This window comes from Ranitomeya variabilis, chromosome 1 (genome assembly GCF_051348905.1).
Source record: "Ranitomeya variabilis isolate aRanVar5 chromosome 1, aRanVar5.hap1, whole genome shotgun sequence".
Lineage (NCBI taxonomy): Eukaryota > Metazoa > Chordata > Amphibia > Anura > Dendrobatidae > Ranitomeya > Ranitomeya variabilis.
The window spans coordinates 793456249-793480450 of record NC_135232.1 but is presented as its reverse complement, the minus strand read 5'-3'; the positions used below and the strand labels follow the sequence as shown (position 1 = coordinate 793480450).

At 43.2% G+C, this 24202-nt stretch overlaps 1 protein-coding gene across 6 annotated transcripts in view; it reads right to left on the bottom strand.

The window, feature by feature from the left end:
- The window catches only part of LOC143784732 (excitatory amino acid transporter 1-like), a 213159-nt gene that overhangs the window by 75389 nt on the left and 113568 nt on the right, over positions 1-24202 (bottom strand). For all 6 annotated transcript variants that reach the window (XM_077273310.1, XM_077273345.1, XM_077273318.1 and 3 more), the window contains 3 exons: positions 17433-17683; positions 17137-17274; positions 15814-16018 (listed from right to left, as the gene is read on the bottom strand). In XM_077273310.1, the coding sequence (XP_077129425.1) occupies positions 15814-16018; positions 17137-17274; positions 17433-17649 (560 nt within the window). In that variant the 5' untranslated portion in view covers positions 17650-17683. The remainder of the gene's footprint in view (positions 1-15813; positions 16019-17136; positions 17275-17432; positions 17684-24202) is intronic.

Here is a 24202-nt window from a genome sequence, read left to right as displayed (position 1 = left end):
CCTTCCAGAATCTTGAAGTGAACTGCACTCCACGGTCAGAGATGATCTCATCCGGAACCCCATGCAACCGAAAGACATTCTGTGTAACCAAGTTCACTGTATCTTTAGCTGAGGGGAGGCCGGTGCACGGAACAAAATGAGCAGCTTTAGTCAGGCGATCAACTACCACCATGATTGTATTCATGCCCCCCGATGTAGGCAGCTCCACAATAAAGTCCATTGATATAGACCCCCAAGGGCGGGACAGAATAGATAATGGTTGTAGAAGACCCGTAGGTGCCACATGAGAAGTCTTGTAACAAGCACATACCTCGCAAGAGAGAACATAGTCCTTGGTATCCTTCAGGCAAGTTGGACACCAGAAGAATCAGCTCAGGAACTCTTGAGTCTTCTGTACCCACCTGTGACCATAGTTACATAGTTATTAAGGTTGAAGGAAGACTTTAAGTCCATCTAGTTCAACCCATAGCCTAGCATGCCCTAACATGTTGATCCAGGGGAAGGCAAAAAAAACCCATGTGGTAAGAGTAAGCTCCATCATGGGGAAAAAAATTCCTTCCCGACCCCACATACGGCAATCAGACTAGTTCCCTGGATCAACGCCTTATCAAGGAATCTAATATATATACCCTGTAATATTATACTTTTCCAGAAAGGTATCCAGTCCCCTCTTAAATTGAAGCACTGTAATGAGTCACTCATTACAACATCATATGGCAGAGAGTTCCATAGTCTCACTGCTCTTACTGTAAAGAATCCGCGTCTGTTATGCTTAACCCCTTAACGACCGCCGATACGCCTTTTAACGGCGGCCGCTAAGGGTACTTAAACCACAGCGCCGTTAATTAACGGAAAAAGGAAAAAAGTTTCCATTAAATGGAAAAAGTGAATAGCGTCCCCCAGAGTCGGATTTTCTCTGGGGTCTCGGTTGCCGAGGGTAGCCGAGACCCCAGAGAACATGATTCGGGGGGTTTTTACCGACCCCCGAGTTGCGATCGCCGGTAATTAACCGTTTACCGGCGGTCGCAACAAAAAAAAAAAAAAACGCGATTTGCCGTTTAATTTCTCTGTCCTCCGATGTGATCGCACATCGGAGGACAGAGAAATGTGGTCCCCGATGGCCCCCAATAGCCCCCCAATACTTACCTACCTCCCCCGGTGCTCCTCGTGTCTCCCCATGGGCGCCGCCATCTTTTTTCCGGGAAAAAATGGCGGGCGCACGCGCAGTGCGCCCGCCGCCCGGCACCCGGATGTTCTTTGGGGTCTCGGCTGCCGGGGGTAGCCGAGACCCCAAAGAACATGATCGGGGTCGATTTGCACCGACCCCTGCTTTGCGATCGCCGGTAATTAACAGTTTACCGGCGACCGCAAAAAAAAAAAAAAAAAAAAAAGCGATCAGTTATTTCTCTGTCCTCTGATGTGATCGCACATCAGAGGACAGAGAAATAGGGGGATTCGGGGACCCTATCATACTCACCCGGGGTCCCTGGGTCCTCTTCTGTCTTCTCCTGCCAGCCGGCTTTTTCATCATGGCGGGCGCATGCGCAGTGCGCCCGCCATCTGCTGCCATCTGCCGGCCGGCAGGAGAAGACAAGTTGGGGCTAAAATTAGGGTTAGGGTTAGGGTTAGAGTTAGGGTTAGGGTTAGAGTTAGGGTTAGGGTTAGAGTTAGGGTTAGGGTTGGGGCTAAATTTAGGGTTAGGGTTAGGGCTAGGGTTAGGGTTAGGCTACTTTCACACTAGCGTTTTTTGGCTTCCGTCGCAATGCGTCGTTGGAGAAAAAACGCATCCTGCAAAAGTGCTTGCAGGATGCGTTTTTTCTCCATTGGCTTGCATTAGCGACGCATTGCGACGGATTGCCACGTCGCATCCGTCGTGCGACGGATGCGTCGTGCTTCGGCGGACCGTCGACACAAAAAAAACTACATGTAACTTTTTTGTGCGACGTCCCCCACATATTTCAGTGCCACGTGCCACGTATTTAAGTGACACGTGCCACGTATCAAAGTGCCACGTGCCACATATTTCAGTGCCACGTATCAAAGTGCAACGTGCCACGTATCAAAGTGCCACGTGCCACGTATCAAAGTGCCACGTGCCACGTATCAAAGTGCCACGTGCCACGTATCAAAGTGCCACGTGCCACATATTTCAGTGCCACGTGCCACGTATCAAAGTGCCACGTGCCACATATTTCAGTGCCACGTGCCACGTATCAAAGTGCCACGTGCCACATATTTCAGTGCCACGTATCAAAGTGCCACGTGCCACGTATCAAAGTGCCACGTGCCACGTATCAAAGTGCCACGTGCCACGTATCAAAGTGCCACATGCCACGTATCAAAGTGCCACGTGCCACATATTTCAGTGCCACGTGCCACGTATCAAAGTGCCACGTATCAAAGTGCCACGTGCCACATCTTTCAGTGCCACGTGCCACGTATTTAAGAGACACGTGCCACGTATCAAAGTGCCACGTGCCACATATTTCAGTGCCACGTGCCACGTATTTAAGTGACACGTGCCACGTATCAAAGTGCCACGTATCACGTATTTCAGTGCCACGTATTTAAGTGACACGTATCACGTATAAGTGCCACGTGTCACGTATTTAATTGCCACATATTTAAGTGCCACGTATCAAGATTTTCCATGGAGAACAGACACATCCAGAGATATGTCTGCTCTCCACGGCTGCAGCAACACACTGACAGGAGCCATAGTTCCTGTCGGTGTGTCACTGCGCATGCGCGAGCGAGTTTACCGGCGGTCATTGACCCCGGCACTCTCGCTTAACGGCAGTGCTGCGTGGGAAAGTTCAACGCAGCTGTACTGCTGTTAACCGAGACGCCGGAGTCATTGAACTCCGGAACAGTACGCGATACACTGCTAGGAGCTTTGCTCCTGGCAGTGTATCGCCGGAGAGCAGCCGATCGGCGTGGGACACTCGTTTTATGGATTCTGCGGACAGGGAGTATGAATTTGGTTTATTATTTTTGGATTTTTTCCTGGAGGATCGAGGGCTTCGCCTACAAGTGTGCTGTTGGTGAGTATATACTCTGTGTTATATGTTGTATGTACTGTGTGTCATGTATGTGTATTGTGTGTAGGTGTTTTGTGTAACTTTACAATTGTGCTAAGTCGCCGGACACAGGGACAACTCTCCCATCCTAATACCGGATGGGAGTAGTAGTCCCATACGGCGACTTAGCACAATGGTGGCACTAGCGTCGCATGGGGACACACACACGCACACACACGCACACACACGCACACACACACACACAGAAGGACTCCATGCTGCTTCACTGGGGGGCGGGGGCTTCCCTCTTCCTGTCCGACGTCACGTCCGGTCCTGGGTGTCAACCCCTCCGTACAAAGACGCCGACACCCAGGACAAAGGCGCTGTGTGTGGAAGGTAATATGGGGCCCTAGGGGGATACGCAGACACGCCGCTGCGTAAAGAATTGACATGTCAATTCTTTTTACGCCGGCGTGTTTGCAGACAAAAGCGCCGCGTTTTTTTGCGGTGTGTCTGAACGGCAAAGTGAATTTCTCATTCACTTTGCCGGCAGACGAAAATGACATTGCGCATTTTTGAAAAGCGCCCGCAAAATAGCGCTCAAAAATGCGCTATGTCTGAAAGTAGCCTAAGGCTTCTTTCACACTTGCGTCGGTACGGGGCGGTCGCAATGCGTCGGCCCAATGTACCGACGCACGTTGTGAAAATTGTGCACAACGTGGGCAGCGGATGCAGTTTTTCAACGCATCCGCTGCCCAGTCTATGTCCTGGGGAGGAGGGGGCAGAGTTACGGCCACGCATCCGCGGAAATGGCGGACGCGACGTACAAAAAAAAGGTTACATTGAACTTTTTTTGTGACGACGGGGGCTAAAGTTATGGTTAGGGTTGGGGCTAAAGTTAGGGTTGGGGCTAAAGTTAGGGTTAGAGTTGGGATTAGGGTTAGGGTTTGGATTAGGGTTGGGATTAGTGTTACGTTTGGGATTAGGGTTGGGATTAGGGTTAGGGTTGGGATTAGGGTTAGGGGTGTGTTGGATTTAGGGTTTTGATTAGGGTTATGGTTAGGGTTGAGATTAGGGCTGTTTTGGGGTTAGGGTTGTGATTATCGTTAGGGTTGTGATTAGGATTATGGATCGGGTTGAGATTAGGGTTAGGGCTGTGTTGGGGTTAGGGTTGGAGTTAGAATTGGGGGGTTTCCACTGTTTAGGTACATCAGGGGGTCTCCAAACACGACAGCCAATTTTGCGCTAAAAAAGTCAAATGGTACTCCCTCCCTTCTGAGCTCTGCCGTGCGCCCAAACAGTGGTTTACCCCCACATATGGGGCATCAGCGTACTCGGGATAAATTGGACAACAACTTTTGGGGTCCAATTTCTCCTGTTACCCTTGTGAAAATAAAAACTTGGGGGCTAAATATCTTTTTTGTTGGAAAAAAATATATTTTTTTATTTTCACTACTCTGCATTATAAATTTCTGTGAAGCACTTGAGCTTTCAAAGTTCTCACCACATATCTAGATAAGTTCCTTAGGGGGTCTAGTTTCCAAAATTTGGTCACTTGTGGGGGTTTCTACTGTTTAGGTACATTAGGGGTCTGCAAACGCAACATAACGCCCGCAGACAATTCTATCAAAGTCTGCATTGCAAAATGGCGCTCCTTCCCTTCCGAGCTCTGCCATGCGCCCAAACAGTGGTTTACCCCCACATATGGGGTACCAGCATACTCAGGACAAATTGGACAACAACTTTTGGGGTCCAATTTCTCTTGTTACCCTTGTGAAAATAAAAACTTGGGGGCTAAAAAATCTTTATTGTTAAAAAATATATATTTTTTATTTTCACGACTCTGCATTATAAACTTCTGTGATGCACTTGGGCATTCAAAGTTCTCACTACACATCTAGGTAAGTTCCATGGGGGGTCTAGTTTCCAAAATGGGGTCACTTTTGGGGGGTTTCTGCTGTTTAGGCACATCAGGGGCTCTCCAAACGCGACATGGCGTCCGATCTCAATTCCAGTCAATTTTGCATTGAAAAGTCAAATGGCGCTCCTTTGCTTCCGAGCTCAGCCATGCGCCCAAACAGTGGTTTACCCCCACATATGGGGTGTCGGCGTACTCAAGACAAATTGTACAACAGCTTCTGGGGTCCATTTTCTCCTGTTACCCTTGGTAAAATAAAAATTTGGAGGCAAAAAGATCATTTTTGTAGAAAAAATGCGATTTTTTTATTTTCACGGCTCTACGTTATAAACTTCTGTGAAGCACCTGGGGGTTTAAAGTGCTCACCACACATCTAGATAAGTTCCTTAAGGGGTCTAGTTTCCAAAATGGTGTCATATGTGGGGGGTCTCTACTGTTTAGGCACATCAGCGGCTCTCCAAACGTGACATGGCGTCCGATCTCAATTCCAGCCAATTCTACATTGAAAAAGTAAAACGACACTCCTTCTCTTCCAAGCTCTGCGGTGCGCCCAAACAGTGGTTTACCCCCATATATGGGGTATCGACGTACTCAGGAGAAATTGCACAACAACTTTTGTGGTCTAATTTCTCCTGTTACCCTTGTGAAAATAAAAATGTGGGGGCAAAAAGATCATTTTTGTAGAAAAAATGAGATTTTTTATTTTCACGGCTCTACGTTATAAACTTCTGTGAAGCACTTGGGGGTTCAAAGTGCTCACCACACATCTAGATAAGTTCCTTGGGGGGTCTAGTTTCCAAAATGGTATCACTTGTGGGGGGTTTCCACTGTTTAGGCACATCAGGGACTCTCCAAACGCGACATGGCATCCGATCTCAATTCCAGCCAATTCTGCATTGAAAAAGTCAAACGGTGCTCCTTCACTTCCAAGCTCTGCGGTGCGCCCAAACAGTGGTTTACCTCCACATATGGGGTATCGACGTACTCAGGAGAAATTGCACAACAACTTTTGTGGTCTAATTTCTCCTGTTACCCTTGTGAAAATAAGAATTTGTGGGCGAAAAAATCATTTTTGTGAAAACAAATGCGATTTTTTATTTTCACGGCTCTACGTTATAAACTTCTGTGAAGCACTTGGGGGTTCAAAGTGCTCACCACACATCTAGATAAGTTCCTTGGGGGGTCTAGTTTCCAAAATGGTGTCACTTGTGGGGGGTTTCCACTGTTTAGGCACATTAGGGGCTCTCCAAACGCGACATGGCGTCCGATCTCAATTCCAGCCAATTCTGCATTGAAACAGTCAAACGGTGCTCCTTCACTTCCAAGCTCTGCGGTGCGCCCAAACAGTGGTTTACCTCCACATATGGGGTATCGGCGTACTCAGGAAAAATTGCACAACAAAATTTGTGGTTAAATTTCTGTTTTTACACTTGTGAAAATTAAAAAAAATGGTTCTGAAGTAAAATGTTTGCAAAAAAAAGTAAAATGTTCATTTTTTTCTTCCACATTGTTTTAGTTCCTGTGAAGTACGTAAAGGGTTAATAAACTTCTTGAATGTGGTTTTGAGCAGCTTGAGGGGTGCAGTTTTTAGAATGGTGTCACACTTGGTTATTTTCTATCATATAGACCCCTCAAAATCACTTCAAAGGTGATGTGGTCCCTAAAAAAAACATGGTGTTGTAAAAATGAGAAATTGCTGGTCAACTTTTAACCCTTATAACTCCCTAACAAAAAAAAAAATTGTTTCCAAAATTGTGCTGATGTAAAGTAGACATGTGAGAAATGTTATTTATTAACTATTTTTTGTGACATATCTCTCTGATTTAAGGGCATAAAAATACAAAGTTTGAAAATTGCAAAATTTTAAAAATTTTCGCCATATTTCCATTTTTTTCATAAATAATCGCAAGTAATATCGAAGAAATGTTACCACTAACTTGAAGTACAACATGTCACGAAAAAACAATCTCAGAATCAGCGGGATCCGATAAAGCGTTCCAGAGTTATAACCTCATAAAGTGACACTGGTCAGAATTGTAAAAATTGGCTCGGTCATTAAGTACCAAATTGGCTCTGTCACTAAGGGGTTAAACCTTTTTTCCTCCAGACGTAGAGGATGCCCCCTTGTCCCTGTCACCGGTCTATGATTAAAAAGATCAGCAGAAAGGTCTTTGTACTGTCCCCTCATATATTTATACATTAACATTAGATCCCCCCTTAGTCTTTGTTTTTCCAAACTAAATAGCCCCAAGTGTAATAACCTATCTTGGTATGGCAGACCCCCTAGTCCTCTAATAACCTTGGTCACTCTTCTCTGCACCCGCTCCAGTTCAGCTATGTCTCTCTTATACACCGGAGACCAGAACTGTGCACAGTATTCTAAGTGTGGTCGCACTAGTGACTTGTATAGAGGTAAAATTATGTTCTCCTCATGAGCATCTATGCCTCTTTTAATGCATCCCATTATTTTATTTGCCTTTGTAGCAGCTGCCTGACACTGGCCACTGAATATGAGTTTGTCATCCACCCATACACCCAGGTCTTTTTCATTGACGGTTTTGCCCAGAGTTTTAGAATTAAGCACATAGTTATACATCTTATTACTTCTACCCAAGTGCATGACCTTACATTTATCCCCATTAAAGCTCATTTGCCATGTATCAGCCCAAGCTTCTAGTTTACATAAATCAGCCTGTAATATAAAATTGTCCTCCCCTGTATTGATTACCCTGCAGAGTTTAGTGTCATCTGCAAATATTGAAATTGTACTCTGAATGCCCCCTACAAGGTCATTAATAAATATGTTAAAAAGAAGAGGGCCCAATACTGACCCCTGTGGTACCCCACTGCTAACCGCGACCCAGTCCGAGTGTGCTCCATTAATAACCACCCTTTGTTTCCTATCCCTGTGCCAACTCTCAACCCACTTGCACATATTTTCCCCTATCCCCATTATTCTCATTTTATGTATCAACTTTTGTGTGGCACCGTATCAAAAGCTTTTGAAAAGTCCATATACACTACATCTACTGGGTTCCCTTGGTCCAGACCGGAACTTACCTCTTCATAGAAGCTGATCAAATTAGTCTGACATGATCGGTCCCTAGTAAACCCGTGCTGATACTGGGTCATGAGGTTATTCCTCTTCAGATACTCCAGTATAGCATCCCTTAGAATGCCCTCCAGGATTTTACCCACAGTAGAGGTTAAACTTACTGGCCTATAATTTCCGAGTTCAGTTTTTGTCCCCTTTTTGAATATTGGCACCACATTTGCTATACGCCAGTCCTGTGGTACAGACCCTGTTATTATGGAGTCTTTAAAGATTAAAAATAATGGTCTATCAATGACTGTACTTAATTCCTGCAGTACTCGGGGGTGTATCCCATCCGGGCCCGGAGATTTGTCAATTTTTGTGATTTTTAGATGCCGCCGTACTTCCTGCTGGGTTAAGCAGGTAATATTAAATTGGGAATTATTATCACTAGTCATATTGGCTGCCATGGGATTTTCTTTTGTAAATACTGCTGAAAAAAAGTCATTTAGCATATTGGCTTTTTCCTCATCCTCATCCACCATTTCACCCAGACTATTTTTAAGGGGGCCAACACTATCATTTTTTAGTTTCTTACTATTTATGTAGTTAAAGAATATTTTGGGGTTATTTTTGCTCTCTCTAGCAATGAGTCTCTCTGTCTCAATCTTTGCTGCCTTGATTTGCTTTTTACATAATTTATTAAATTTTTTGTATTTATTTAATGCCTCCTCACTACCTACTTCCTTTAATTCTCTAAATGCTTTCTTTTTGTCACTTATTGCGCCCCTTACAGCTTTATTTAGCCATATTGGTTTCCTCCTATTTCTAGTATGTTTATTCCCATACGGTATATAGTGTGCACAGGTCCTATCCAGGATGCTAATAAATGTCTCCCATTTTCTTTGTGTACTTTTATGTCTCAGGATATCGTCCCAGTTAATTGCACCAAGATCCTCTCTCATCCAGCCAACTTGGAGTCATGTACCAACTTGAGGATCTGCAGACGGATGACCTCAGGGACGTAGATACATCGATCTCTGTACCACATGCCACCCTTAAAGACAAGATTAATATCCACAGGTGGGTTGGCCAGAAATACATCACCGTCATAGGCCTCCCTGCACTCCTTCCACAAGTCCTGATCGTGGCTAACTCCGATGAAATTGGCATCAGATAGAATGGTCTTGGACGAGGCTCCAGGTACGGAATCCGCAGCATGGATTTGGGATAAAGCATCAGCCTTCCCATTATGAGAACCTGGACGGTACAAGATAAAGTTAAATTGATTTAAAAATAAGTTCCAATGAGCCTGACGAGGAGAAAGACATTTAGCGGATCTAAGGAACTCTAAATTGCGATGGTCAGTTAGCACTATGATCTGTTGTGCAGCTCCTTGCAGATGATGCCTCCATTCTTTGAAAGCCGCAGTAATAGCCAGCAATTCCTTGCCTCCCACGTCAGAATTCTTCTCTGCTGAGGTTAGTCTATGGGAAAAGAAAGCACAAGGATGTAGCAGACCCTTCTCTCCAGTTCTTTGGGAGAGAATAGCCCCCAAAGCATTATCAGAAGCGTCCACCTCCACAATGAAAGAAAGTGTTGGATCTGGGTGTATCAACAGCGGTGCTGATGTGAAACAGATCTTAAGCCGATCAGAAGCTTCTTGAGCCTGTGATGACCACTTAAAGGACTTTTCCTTCTTTGTCAAGGAAGTAATGGGACGGACAATATCAGAAAAATTTCGAATGAAGCGTCTGTAGAAATTTGCAAAACCAATAAAACGTTGGACCTCCTTAACGTTCTTGGGTACCGGCCAGTCAAGGATAGCCTGAATCTTACCAGATTCCATGTTCAGCCCCTGGGAAGAGATGATATAACCTAAGAACTGTATCTCAGAACAATGGAACTCGCATTTCTCCGGCTTAATATACAGATGGTTCTCTTTCAGACGTCTTAAAACAGTTTTGACATGTTCTTCATGTTCCTGTAGAGAGTCAGAAAATATTAGTATATCATCCAAATAGATCACTACAAACTGGTCCAACAAATCTCTTAAAATGTCATTAGCAAGGTGTTGAAACGTTGCAGGGGCGTTACAAAGCCCGAAGGGCATCAAAAGAGATTCAAAGTGTCCATACCGGCATCTGAATGCTGTCTTCCACTCATCCCCTGGACGAATACGCACCAAATTATAAGCCCCACGAAGATCCAGTTTAGAGAACACCTTAGCATGGCGGACTCTTTCCAGTAATTCAGGAATCAGAGGCAAAGGGTAGAAGTTTCGTACGGTTACCTTATTGAGTTCCCGATAGTCAACACAGGGTCTCAGGGTCCCATCCTTCTTCTTTACAAAACAGATAGGTGCCCCTGTTGGTGAGGAAGAAGGACGTATGAAGCCTTTGGCCAGATTTTCATCAATATACTCCTTTAAGGCTTGAAGCTCAGGTGCCGCCAAAGGGTATACGTTACCAAACGGAATAGCTGCCCCAGGAAGCAACTCAATGGGACAGTCATAATGCCTGTGTGGAGGAAGCTGATCTGCATTCTTCTTGTCACAGATGTCAGAGAACTCTTTATATGCTGGAGGTAAAGAAAATACCTGTACATGTGGTTCCATAGCCGTGGACTCAGGGACAGCTTCTGTTAACACTGAGTTGCTCCTTGTTGGAAAGATAATCTCCTTGGTCTCCCAGTTGATAATTGGGTTCTGAGAACGCAACCAAGGAATGCCTAAAATCACAGGAAAATGAGAAGAAATTAGCAAGAAAGAAAGTTGCTCCTGATGATTAGGCTCCAACAAAATTTCAAGGGGTACGGTCTCCTGATCCACAGGCCCAGAGATTAAAAGTGACCCATCCACTGTTTCCATGGTAATTGGAGAGGCTCTTTGCTGAATTTCAATACTATGTTCCTTGGCAAATGCGATATCCATGAAATTGCCACCTGCACCTGAGTCAATCATAGCTGCACTGGAAATCCACTGTCCTGAACACAGGATCTTAATAGGGAGAGAACAGTGAGAGTTCTTTTCCTTAAGCTCCTTGGGGGGTGAAGTCATAGAAAGCGAATGGAATACAGCGTTTAAAGGCAGGCTACATTCAGAGATGTCAGATTCATCATCACAGTTGTCATACTCCCCTACTGCTGCTAGCACCTTGTTAGTCCGTCTAGGACACTTAGGACAATTGATCAAGAAGTGGTCAGACTGGCCGCAGTAGAAACATAGACCTTCACGAAGGCGATTCTCCCGGCGCTCATTGATCTCGCGCCTCTGAACGGAATCAATTTGCATGGGCACCTCCTCCACCTCCCAAGATGTTTTACCTGCAGGCTCTTTGGAAGGAAGGGAAAAGTTAGAAATACGGTCATATGCAGCAAACTTCTCCTGCCTACGCTCAGTAAGGCGAATGTCAATGCGCACACAATGCTGTATAAATGTCTCTAGCTCTTGTGGTGACTCAGAGCGAGCTAGTTCATCTTTTACAATACTAGACAGACCCCTTTTAAAAATAGGCAATTGTGCATAACTGTCCCAATTGGTATCTATCGCTAATCTCCTGAATTCAGTAGCATACTCAATAACAGAACGTTTTGCCTGGCATAAAGATGATAAAGCAGATTCAGCGGTTGCACGGCGATTAGGATCATCAAACATTAATGCTATGGTGGCCAAGAAATCATCCAAGTTATTAAACCGTGGGTCACGAGACTCAATCATCGGATTCGCCCAGGCGAGCGCTCGTGCGGTCAGCAGCATTATTACACACAATACTTTGGATCTATCATTAGGAAAACGGTCAGCATCCACATCAAAATATAGCATACATTGATTCACAAAGCCACGAAATTTGTCGCGATCACCATTAAATCTGAATGGGGGCAACTTAGGTGGGCTAGCTGGTGGCGGTTGCCCAGAGGGAAAAGTCGCTTGTGCAGCTATTTGCGTGCTTATGTCCTGAAAAGCCCATCCATACTGGGACTCTATGCCAGCAAGTTTGTTTTCCTGGGCTGCCATGCGGGTGCATAAGTCCTTCAAAGTATGTCCAAACACTTGTTGATTGTGTTCAAAGCTTCCAAACTTCTTTTGCAGACCTTCCACATCTTTCTGCAGTGATCTAATTATGGAAAACACCTGCTCTAGTCTGCTTTCTGCAGTCATTGTTCCAGCAGTCTCTTATTTTTTAGGCTAGAGTATCCTGTAATAATTATAGGGGATAACGCAGGAGACTCTTTGCGTGGAACAAGACAACTACAGGACACAGTTTTATAAGTGGTAAAGTCTATATTATCACACAGTGATTCAAACAGGTGCAGAGAGAAACTCAAGTCCACAACACTTGGTGCAAATATCAAATGCAGCTCAGCAGTCTATAGGAAACTTCAGAGGAAAATGCAATCACGCAGAAAGTCTATGAAGCACAATTATTCTTAAGGATACTTGACACGAATAAGTCCTTGCTTAGTCCAAAACACAGATAGATATGCTTATAAGGCAGTTCAAACAATATCTTAGCTCAACCAGGGAGGTCTGGGTAACAGTCTCAGGTTCTTGCAAAGCAGCAACAGCTTATATGTCCAGCAAATGCAGATGGAAGTAAACACGAGCAGCAGATGAAGGAGGATTACTGGAACTGGTGTATGCAGCAGGAACTCAGAGCAGAGTAGCAGGATAACCCCACAGGTTCACAGGAACAGGTATATAGCTAGGGAGTCACCAGAGGTCAGGAGCTGGATGCAAAGCAGAACACTCTAGCACAGACTGAAGGCTGGGGTGGAGTTTTATAGCAGGAAGACACAGGGCACATGAGACCAAAGACGCCATCTTGGAAAAGGGCAGTAATGCACAAAAAGGTAATAAAACATGTTCTGAGTCCTGACACCATAGTTATTGGCCCCCCCCCGGCTAAAAATACCTGCCCCCAGCCACCCCAGAAAAGGCATATCTGTAAGATGCGCCTATTCTGGCACTTAGCCTCTCTCTTCCCACTCCCGAGTAGCAGTGGGATATGGGGTAATAAAGGGTTAATGTCACCTTGCTAATGTAAGGTGACATTAAGCCTGGTTAATAATGGAAAGATGTCAATAAGACACATATCCATTATTAATCCAATAGTAGGAAAGGGTTAAAAAAACACACACATTGAGAAAAAAGTATTTTAATGAAATAAATACACATGGTGTTGTAATAGCTTTATTATACACTCAATCCAAATGACGACCCTTGTTTTCTGAAAAAAATTAAAAAATAAAAACAACAATATCCCACACCTGTCCGCCGTACAGTCATGTCCCACGATGTAAATCCATCTGAAGTGCTTAATTATTTTACAACCAGGAGCCTGCTAATGCAGCTGCCCCTGGCTGTTAAATCTGGGAAATTAATGGAATACAGGGGAACATAGCTACCTAGACTTGCGGTGCTGCGCCCCCTACTGGCATAACCTCATATGAACTCTAGCGTGAGAAAATATTCTGAAAAAAAAATCACAGGTTCAGCCCTCAACTCATGCTCTCACCAGGTGGTGCTTCTATGGAAGCAGGCATTAATGTGAAGTCAAATGCGGGCAAGATCATAAATAAAGCAGTATACAAAGACAGGCCAGTTTATCTATAATGTTGCCTGTGTCATGTGGGGTCCGGTGCAGCCCCAACGCGCGTTTCGTGTGGGCTTCCTCGGGCCTTCCGTCGGGGCTGAACCGGACTCCACATCACACAGGCAACATTATGGGTAAGCTGGCCTGCCTTTGTATACTGCTTTATTTATGATCTTGCCCTCATTTGACTTCACACTAATGCATGCTTTCATAGACCAGGAAGCCTGTACCACCTGGTAAGAGCATGCTTTATATGAGCTGAGGGCTGAACTTGTGATTTTTTGACAGTATCCCTGGGTAACCATATTGCAAATTATTGGCACTACAAGCACTTTATATAGTAAATAGGACATTAGTGCCACCTATTCAGGTCTAGCATTATCCAAACCCTGTACACACCTGTGATGTGCATATGTTCTTCACACCTGAGCCTTTTCTCTGCATTTTGACTTTCCCTATACATACTGTATTGTGTGCTAAATTCTTTTATGCTTTTTTGCTAAATAAAATTAATTTGTATTATACACTTTTGGACTTATACTCCATGTTTTTTGTAGGACCCATGTTATTGGGAGTGTCCAATTATATTCCCTACTGGTCTTTTACTATGGCATAGGACCAGTTTTGATATTGTAGTTACTATGTTTCAGCAGAATCTCGTATATGTACCCATATACGTATACGAGATTCGTAGTCTTTGGGGCTGTTCCGTGCCTTTTACACAGACTGTATTGTCAGTGAAATACTCAAGAAGATATGTCCATTTCACTCTTACCATTTTTTGTGCATGTAAAAAACACCGACATCTGAATGAGGTCTATAAATGATTTACACTAAATAAAAACCAGAAAAAAAAAACATTTTTATTTTGCTAAATTAAAAGTAAACTTATTTGTTTGGGTGTTTTTTTTTTCAGTCAACCTAATAAAAAATGAAAGCTAAAACAATCAAAAAATATTTGGACCCAAACCAGTGAAATTATCAGTTACAACTCAAGCGCTCATATGGCATATGGCCTTGAAGTAAAAAGTTAGAACTTGAAATTGTTTTGTTGGAAGCTTGAAAAGTAGGCAACAATAAGGATCTGAGTAACTCTGACACGGTTTGAAAGGACTGAACAGCTGGGTAGGAATATCTCTAGAACAGCAAGTCCTCTGCGGTCTTATTAGTTTGAATTGACAAATTACAAAAAGGTTAATGGAACTTTAGAAAGGTTGCTGACCACATAGCACATCCCAGCTTGTCGCATATGGGACTGTGTAGCCATAGACCTGTGAATGTTCCCATGGTAAGCCCTAACCACTACTGAAAGTGCCTAAAATGACAATGTGAGTATCACACCTGAACCATGGAGAAATTGAACAAGGTGGCATGTTCTGATAAATCACATTTTCAGCTTTATCACTTTTGACGTTGCATGTTCATCCCCTACCTAGGAAAGAGATGGTAACAGGATGCACTGTGGAAGGAGGGCTAACCAAAGGATGAAGTGTGAAAATATTCTTGGAAACATTGGTTTCTGACATTTACCTGGATGTCACTATGAAATGTACCACCTTCCTAAACAATGTTACAGTTGCTTTAAAAGGGTGTACTTGGTCTACATTACATAATCCATTGGCCTTTTTTAGCACTTCCAGACTGCAATAATATTTCAGGAATGGTTTCAGGAACATGATAATGAGTTCACAATATTGACTTGGCCTCCAAATTCCTCAGATCCCAAACCAATAGAGCATTTGGTGTATGTGCCGGAACAACTAATAGAATCCATGGAGCCCACGCTGTAATTTCAAGAGAACCTGTCACTCGATTCACAGGCAGCATAAATCAGAATCTGGCTGCAAGATTGCAGTCAGGTACATTTTTTTCTTACCGCCAGACAGAGTGTATATAGTTTGAGGCTTCTCCCCACACCACTCTAAGTCTCTCCCATGTGTGTATTTAGTGAGAGACCTATCAATCATTTCTAGTGACGCTGTGAACAGCTGGCCAGGGTCGGCACTGGACTAGCTGGTTTGGGAGGCATGAATCAAGTGACAGGTTCCCTTTAAAATACTTGTTAGGATCTGATGCTAACATCTTGGTGCCATATAACACAAGACACTTTCAGACAGGTCACTCACCACTACTTTGGTGTCACAACTTGGGACAACCAACACAATATTAGGTAGGTGTTTTGAGTGGTATGATTTGAATGATTGGTGTTTTTTGAAGGTTTCATTAATATAAAACTGTCATTCTTACCTTACTAAATCCAACATAGCATCTGCAGCCTGTACTCTCTCAATTTTTCCTTGGGCTGTCATAGTCTCCTTACTGCCTTTGCCTGGATGAATGATGATCACCATAACAATGCCAATGAAAACGGCTATTAGGGTAGTTACAGTGTAGTAAACTACTGCTCGCAGCCCCATTTTACCCGAGGCTTTGCTGTCAAGAGATGCCATGCCTAAAAAAATCAATATGGAAAATGAACAAAAAAGGAGAATTGAACATTTCCCAACAAACTAAAGCTGAATTATATCTCCCAGTCAACCTTGTCCTAACTGGGATTGTACTAAGTTGACAACTCCCTTTTTGGGTTGAGATCCCAGCTAAGTGACATGTATTCTTAAAGATGAGATAATACATATTTATGTGATCCTCCAAGTGGTTCCTTACTGGGGACATTGTTGGACTTGGGTGCTAAGGGCTGCCAATTACACGGACTCTGAGAGCCCACTTTTCAGCTGCATGTAGATATTACAAAAGCCTCATTCACAAATTTACCTATTCTTCTATATAATTACGAACTGGGTAGCTTTGTTAAATGCATATTGTAGTGAATCATGTGCATTGCGTCAACCACTGCTTATACTGTATAAGAGGTATGGAGGGCACACTCCTGCACAGGGGCCCACCGGGGGATTTCCTTGTTCTCCTATGGACCAGTCCAAGCCTGACTAAGGAGATGATGAAATAGTAATTTAGACGTCCTGTTTAGATCACAATTTTAAAACGATTAAATAAACTTTGTTGCTGTTAATCAATTGTGGACCCGTTTTTTCTGCAAACTTGGACTAAATATGGCAACGCATCAACTCACCAACTCTTCCGCCATGGCCTCTAGCCCTGTGCAATGGCTCTTTCTTGTAGAGATAAAATGTTATAGAGGTGTATGGCTGCAATCCGTTTCCCTGGTGTAAACTTCATTAGAAACTACTATAGGGCTGAAAAGAGCCCCATACTACTTGATGTTGGTACTTGTTAGCGAAACAGGTCATGTGGCTTTTGTGCATGTATTAAGGTGCCATCCTATTTTGCCAATATGTATATTATATTTCTAACATATTACATTTAAAGCATCAATAATGGTGCAATAGTCCAAGTTTCAAAGAGGAAATCTTAAAGATCTGCTCTGGCGATTGCATTCTGGGATGCATTGTCTTCATCATCCTATTATAACTGACCTGTGGCATTGTAGGAAACATATTCAAGGACGTTCTGTCAACAAGTTTGCCAGCTATTTTCTGTAACAACCACGAAAACTGTGAACTATAGAACAGTGAAAATAAAAACGATGATTACCTGTTACCAAACTGGACACTATAAGAGGTAACACTAGCATCTGTAGCATTCTCATAAGCAGTTCTCCAGGAAAAGAAAAATACTTGATCTGCCGGTAAGACATTTTGTAGGGCCTTAGAGCAAAAGCCAAAACAATACCTGAAGAAATTACAAAAATATATTAAAAAGAATATATAAAAGATGTTTAACATAATGCATAATTAGAAATCGTTAGTTATCATATTGTCTAAATTAGGACAATCAGATTATTAATCCCATGAACAATAGATCAACAATAACAGCTCCAAATAGCATACCCAGCACGACAGCAGCAATTGTGAGGATCACAAAAGCATTTCGATGGAGAAATCCACGGACACTTTTTAACGTCATTGTGCGCATTTGATTTCCAGCTCGTGATGCTCTCTTTCTCATAGCATGCTGCCAGCTGTGCGCGCAACCTTCAGCTTTTTCACCCTTTGCTATATCATCTTTTAGGAACAAGTTGTCAGAATTTCCATCTTTCTCACCCATCTTGCAGATATGAAGATTAAATTAAAAATTAAGTCTGTAATAAAAAAAAAAAAAAAAAGAGAGGTTTGAAATTACTGCTTAAAACATCTTTGCAAGGCTGGTTTCACATTTGCGTTTTTTGCCGCTGCATTTTAGCGCAAAAAAACGCATGCATTTTTTTTCCTATATTTAACATTAAAAACGCATGCGTTTTTTTGTATGCGTTTTGCCGCATTTGATGACGACGCATGCGTCTTTTCTATGCTTGCGTTTGGTTGCAGAAATGCAACATGTAGTAATTTCTAGAGGCTTTTTTTGCCGCAAAAAAACACATGCGTTTTTTTGCGGCAAAAAAACGTATTGCTGTCTATGTAAACGCATGCATTTTTAAGCACATGCGTTTGGTTGCGTTTTAAACGCATGCGTTTCAATAGAAAAAAAAACAAGAATACACACTGATAAGCCCCCCCAACCATCAAGGTGATAAAGGGATCCAAACTCTAACACTACCCCTACCCCTACCCCTAACCCTGATAAGCCACCCCCCACCATCAAGGTGATAAAGGGATCCTAACCCTAACCCTAACCCTAACCCTGATAAGCCACCCCCCACCATCAAGGTGATAAAGGGATCCTAACCCTAAAGGTACCGTCACACTAAGCGACGCTGCAGCGATACAGACAACGATGCCGATCGCTGCAGCGTCACTGTTTGGTCGCTGGAGAGCTGTCACACAGACCGCTCTCCAGCGACCAACGATGCCGAGGTCCCTGGGTACCCAGGGTAAACATCGGGTTGCTAAGCGCAGGGCCGCGCTTAGTAACCCGATGTTTGCCCTGGTTACCAGTGTAAAATGTAAAAAAACAAACACTACATACTCACCTTCGCGTCCCCCGGCGTCCGCTTCCTGCACTGACTGAGTGCCGGCCCTAACAGCAGAGCGGTGACGTCACCGCTGTGCTGTACTTTCATTTTGCGGCCGGCGCTCAGTCAGTGCAGGAAGCGGACGGCGAGGGACGTGTGACAGACATCAGAGGGTGAGTATGTACTGTTTGTTTTTTTACATTTTACACTTGTAACCAGGGTAAATATCGGGTTACTAAGCGTGGCCCTACGCTTAGTAACCCGATATTTACCCTGGTTACCATTGTAAAACATTGCTGGTATCGTTGCTTTTGCTGTCAAACACAACGATACACGGCGATCTGACGACCAAATAAAGTTCTGAACTTTAATCAACGACCAGCGATATCACAGCAGGATCCTGATCGCTGCTGCGTGTCAAACACAACGATATCGCTAGTCAGGATGCTGCAACGTCACGGATCGCTAGCGATATCGTTTAGTGTGACGGTACCTTAACCCTAACCCTGATAAGCCACATCCCACCATCAAGGTGATAAAGGGATCCAAACCCTACCCCTAACCCTGATAAGCCACCCCCCACCATCAAGGTGATAAAGGGATCCAAACCCTAACCCTAACCCTACCCCTAACCCTAGCTATTTCTATTTATAGTGGGTTTTCTAGATGATTTTGATGATTGGCAGCTGTCACACACTTCTCAGCATGCGTTTCAAAAGCGCAAACGCAGGAAAAAACGCATGTTGACGCGTCAAAACGCCGCGTTTTTTTACCGCATGAAAAAACGCATGCGTCTAAAAAAAACAGCGTTTGCACGTGTTTACATGCGTTTTTTTCACCACCTGCGTTTGCGTTTTAAACGCTGCGTTTTTAAACGCAAATGTGAAACTAGCCTACACAGATGAAAATATGCTTGAACCCAAGAGTGAGCCATCCGACAGTCGCTCCATTTCTACCAAATGTGTGATGGAGACACCTTATAAAGCTTTCTGTGGAAAGGAAAGCAAAGAGGAAGCAGAAGGCCAGGAAATTACCATTGAACAGGAGTCTTGGAGTTGCCGTTTCTCCGGGATTGATGTTGCAGATACAAAATAATTTGTTTTAATCTAAAAATCAAGTTTCAATAAGTTATCCAATTAGGTTATTTGTTTATCAGGTTTCCTCTCTTTGAAGGGGCCTCTTTGCTCTGAGAGCAAATATAATTTTTCAGGTTAGCAAATAAAGAAATCTCTCCTAGAATACTTTTGTTTTTTTGAGTGAGATAAAAAAGTATTTACATATATTTTCTTTTACAGCCAAAGAGAAAGCTTTTTGATCTGTTAAAACACCATCTCACAAATTTGGTGACTTGGCATCTCGATTAGCAACTCTATCTCTCCCTCAGCCTCTCGATGCTATCAACTTTTCCATAGGTCCTTCTCATCTTCCTTTCTCAACAAATTCATCTATGTATAAAGATGGTAATTCACTTGCTCTAGTCTTCTGATTCTAGTGTCTAAATTTATTAGCTATCCTCTCCCGATATTTGGCCACAGTCTTCTGCATACAAATTTTATGGGACTGTTCGAGATAGAAGAGTACAACACTCAGCTACCTCGATTGGTCTGATAGACTTTCAATGGATCACCGTTTGAATGCTGTACTCGAAATGGGATATGAGGACCCTTATTTTCGTGATCTGTGGAGAGTGATCATCAACTCATCACTTATTATAGGGATAGCAGATAAGTTGTGATTGCGGGACAACTCCTTTAAATGCTAAACATATATGAATATTTTACGTAAACTCACCATATGTTAGAAAAACAGTTCAGTACATGGATAGTAATCAGTGATTGGTATCAAATATCTAAAAAAACATTTATTTTAAACAGCCTCGTGGATACATCACATTGCTGAAGAAAATAGACTGAGAAGTTCACTGGTAAAATACTGGTGGGGAGACATGTATCATTCAGGATGTTAGCCTCAGTTATATGAACCTGGAAAAATGCTCCAGCATACTAAGTGTTAATAGGCCATATTAAGGGCTATGCTTTTGTGAACAGCTGAAGAGTGGGTGGGAGGATGTACACCATATCTCCACCCCAGGGTGTGGTTCATCAGGTAAATGTAGAGACTTTGGACTCATTAAGGCCAGGTTCATACTGCATTAAAGCAACCCGTTCAACGCATAGCGTTGATGGGCTGTGTTAATGCTATAGCATACACGCCATCGCGTTATGCTATACTGCTAGCACAGAGGATTCATCTGTGTTAGCGGTGACGGAGCCTCTGACGCTGCAGCCCGCATCCGAGGCTCCGTCACTGAATGACGGCACATCGCTATTGCATGCCGATTATGGCATGCGTTGGCGATGCGCCTGATAATAGGGGTTAATGGCAGCGTTAACGAACTGCATTACACCGCGGTGTAACGCAGTCCGTCTAACGGACTGCCATAATGCAGTGTGACCTCAGCCTTAGTGTTTGTTGTGCCTGGAGAGGAGACCCCCAGAGCTGAGCTGGTGCTAAAGACAACTGAACCTTGCTTTTGTTCCCCTAAACAGGTGGATTCCCTGCAGCCACACACACATGAACGGTATGCTATTTTGTTTTCCCAGATATGCCAGAAGGGCCATTTTTGTTTACTTAACTTTGGACTAGTTTATGCAGCACGGTTGTAATAAATCAGTTGAAAACTTAAATGGAAAGTGTTCCTGTGACTACCTCTTTAAGCAGCCAAGTGAGTCAATCTACCACAATTGATATACAAGAAAATCTATAGAAAAAGAAAACAAAAAGCAGCACCAAAAGAAAATAAAGGGTGCAAAAAATCCTTCCAGGTATATACCAAACCTCATGCTATAATCCAGAAAAATGAAGGCAGCACTCCAATAGAAAAAAGTAAAGGTGGTTTATTGGCCCATGTGCGACGTTTCAGTCCTTTGGTCCACATCCTGGACTGAAACGTCGCACATGGGCCAATAAACCACCTTTATTTTTTCTATTGGAGTGCTGCCTTCATTTTTCTGGATTATAACAAGAAAATCTATAGCAACACATCATAAAGCCAAAAATCTTTGACTATTTTAATAAAGCCAATGGTCACATACATGCTTGTTTTCATCAACTGTTAGTAGGAAGAGCTCTCAATTATTAAGTAGCATTAACTGCAGGGGGGTTGCGAAAAGAAAAACAAGCTCCACAATACTTTATAAAATATTTGTTCATTCTATCCCCCTGCAAGGAAAGCAGCTACCGACCAAAAGCATTCAACGATCGTATACCATTACCTGCCTAACCATTGTCCATTCTCTCTCATGTTTCATTCATGATAGACTGTACATATACGGTAGTTACAAAACAGCTACAAAAAATGCAATTCATACAATATAGTCCAGGAACAGGATGCCTAATATGATGAAATACAGCTGAAGGAGCTTTGCTGAAAGGTGAGATGTGGGGAGATACTGTATATAATGTGACTTGCTTCAGAATTTTCGTTGCACATCTGTTTTGGACAAACATATGACTCTTTCAGTTTTTATGCCACTTGCGCCAAACGCAGATGAGTCTTACCAAAAAGCCAAATAAATTGATTACAATTTACATCTATAGTTGGTCTTGCTTTTTCTCTGCTGGTGCATGGGCGGCAGTGATTGCAAAAACTAATTAAACGGCCTTTGAAAAAGTTAGCTGCATTTTACTCCAGTGCATAGGCCAATTACAGCTCATCCAGTGGTCAATGATTTTTCTTACAGACCCATTTTCACCAGTGTTTTGTAATCAGATTTTGGTCACAATATGATCAATGTGTCAGTTTTTACCATCAGAGATTCATCTTTTTTTTTTTGAATAGGAGAATTTTTTTCAAGCTTAGGCTACTTTCACACTAGCGTCGTGCACTGCACGTCGCTATGCGACGTTGCGGCGCACCGACGCTAGCTGTGGAAGCGCCGCACAACAGGGGGCAGCGGATGCTGTTTTTCAACGCATCCGCTGCCCCATTGTGAGGTGCGGGGAGGCGGGGCGGAGTTCCGGCCACGCATGCGCGGTCGGAAATGCTGCAGACGACGCACCAAAAAACGTTACATGTAACGTTTTTTGGTGGCGACGGTCCGACGCAACACGACGCAACCGTCACACGATGGTTGCGACGTGTGGCAATGTGTCACACTGCGTCGTTAATAATAGTCTATGGAGAAAAAACGCATCCTGCAAGCACTTTTGCAGGATGCGTTTTTTTCTCCAAAACGACGCATAGCGATGTGCAGTGCACGATCCTAGTGTGAAAGTAGCCTTATATCAAAAACATACAAAAATCAGATATCACACGGATAGCATCTGGGTGCTTTCTCACTTTTCCACACACCCGTAGACTTGCATTGCTAAGTTTATTATTATTATTTATTTATATAGCACCATTAATTCCATGGTGCTGTACATGAGAAAGGGGTTACATACAGTTATACTGTAGATATCGTTTACAGTAAACAAATTTACAGTGACAGACTGGTACAGAGGGGAGAGCTCCCTGTCCTTGTGGACTTGCATTCTATGGGTTTGATTTATTACTTGGATCAAAATAGGATGTGTCTGCACGTTTTGGTGTGGACTGCTCATCTGTAAAAATGCTGTACACAGATTATAATTGGTATGACTACTATCTATGAAAAACTAATGTCTGATTGAGCCCTAAGTGTGAGTTAATGTCTTTAGGTACAGCCCAGATGGGCAACAATTTATTTTATGTGAGTATTATACTTTCCTTTCTTTGTGATAGGAAAATATCTTAAAATACAATCACTGTTGAAAAGAAAGTTCTTCCTGGGCCCAAAATCTTACCCACTAAGGCTCAGTAGTTTGTGCATGCTCATTATTAGATGGCAGATGGTGTTCTAGAGGATGCTCCTCCCAGATATGGATCAGGCATCAGTGAGCCCCTTGAGAGTGTGTGGAACTACTTGATGACTTTGGAAGCACTGATGTCCCAGAGGTTTTTAATTGGATTCAGGACTAGGGAATGCCTACAAATTTTGACCACATGAGGCTGGGCAAAGTCCCACGCTAGGAGGAACTCAGGGCTCATCCTGGTTTTTAACACAAGTCAATGTACTTTCAGCTATTATGAGATCATTTGTGTTACCCTTCAAGAATATGCCTTCTGACCCACCGCCAAACTGGCCATGCTGGATGGTGTTGCATGCAGCACTGTGTTCATCACTGCATCTCCTGACACTTTAACATGAGCTCAGTATGAGCAGACTGTTCTCATTTGTAAAGTTAAAGGGATATAAATGGCGGACCTTCTAATGCTTGTGTTCTCTGATGAATGCCAATTGAGCACCGACTGAGTCCAGGTCCTACTACAGGAAGTGAGGCCTTTGTGCCACCATCATGGAGTCTGTCTTGTTAGAAACATGCACACTAGTAGTGCACTTTAGCTATACAATGTAGAGCTCCTTCAATGGTCTCTCTGCCCATCCTCAAAGATAGGAGCATATACTGGTTCTGCTGCATTTTTTATGCCCTTCTATCACGCTATCCAGCTCTCCTCATGTAAACTTGTGTCCCGATTTCCATGCCATGCTCTTAAGGCCTCCTTCACACATCCATAAAAAACAGTACAGGAAAAAATCACTACTGGTCTCATCAGTGTGCCAACAGTGTTTTTAAACTGTGGTTAAAGAAAAAAATTACAAAGCTTCTCCTAAACTTTTCAATGTT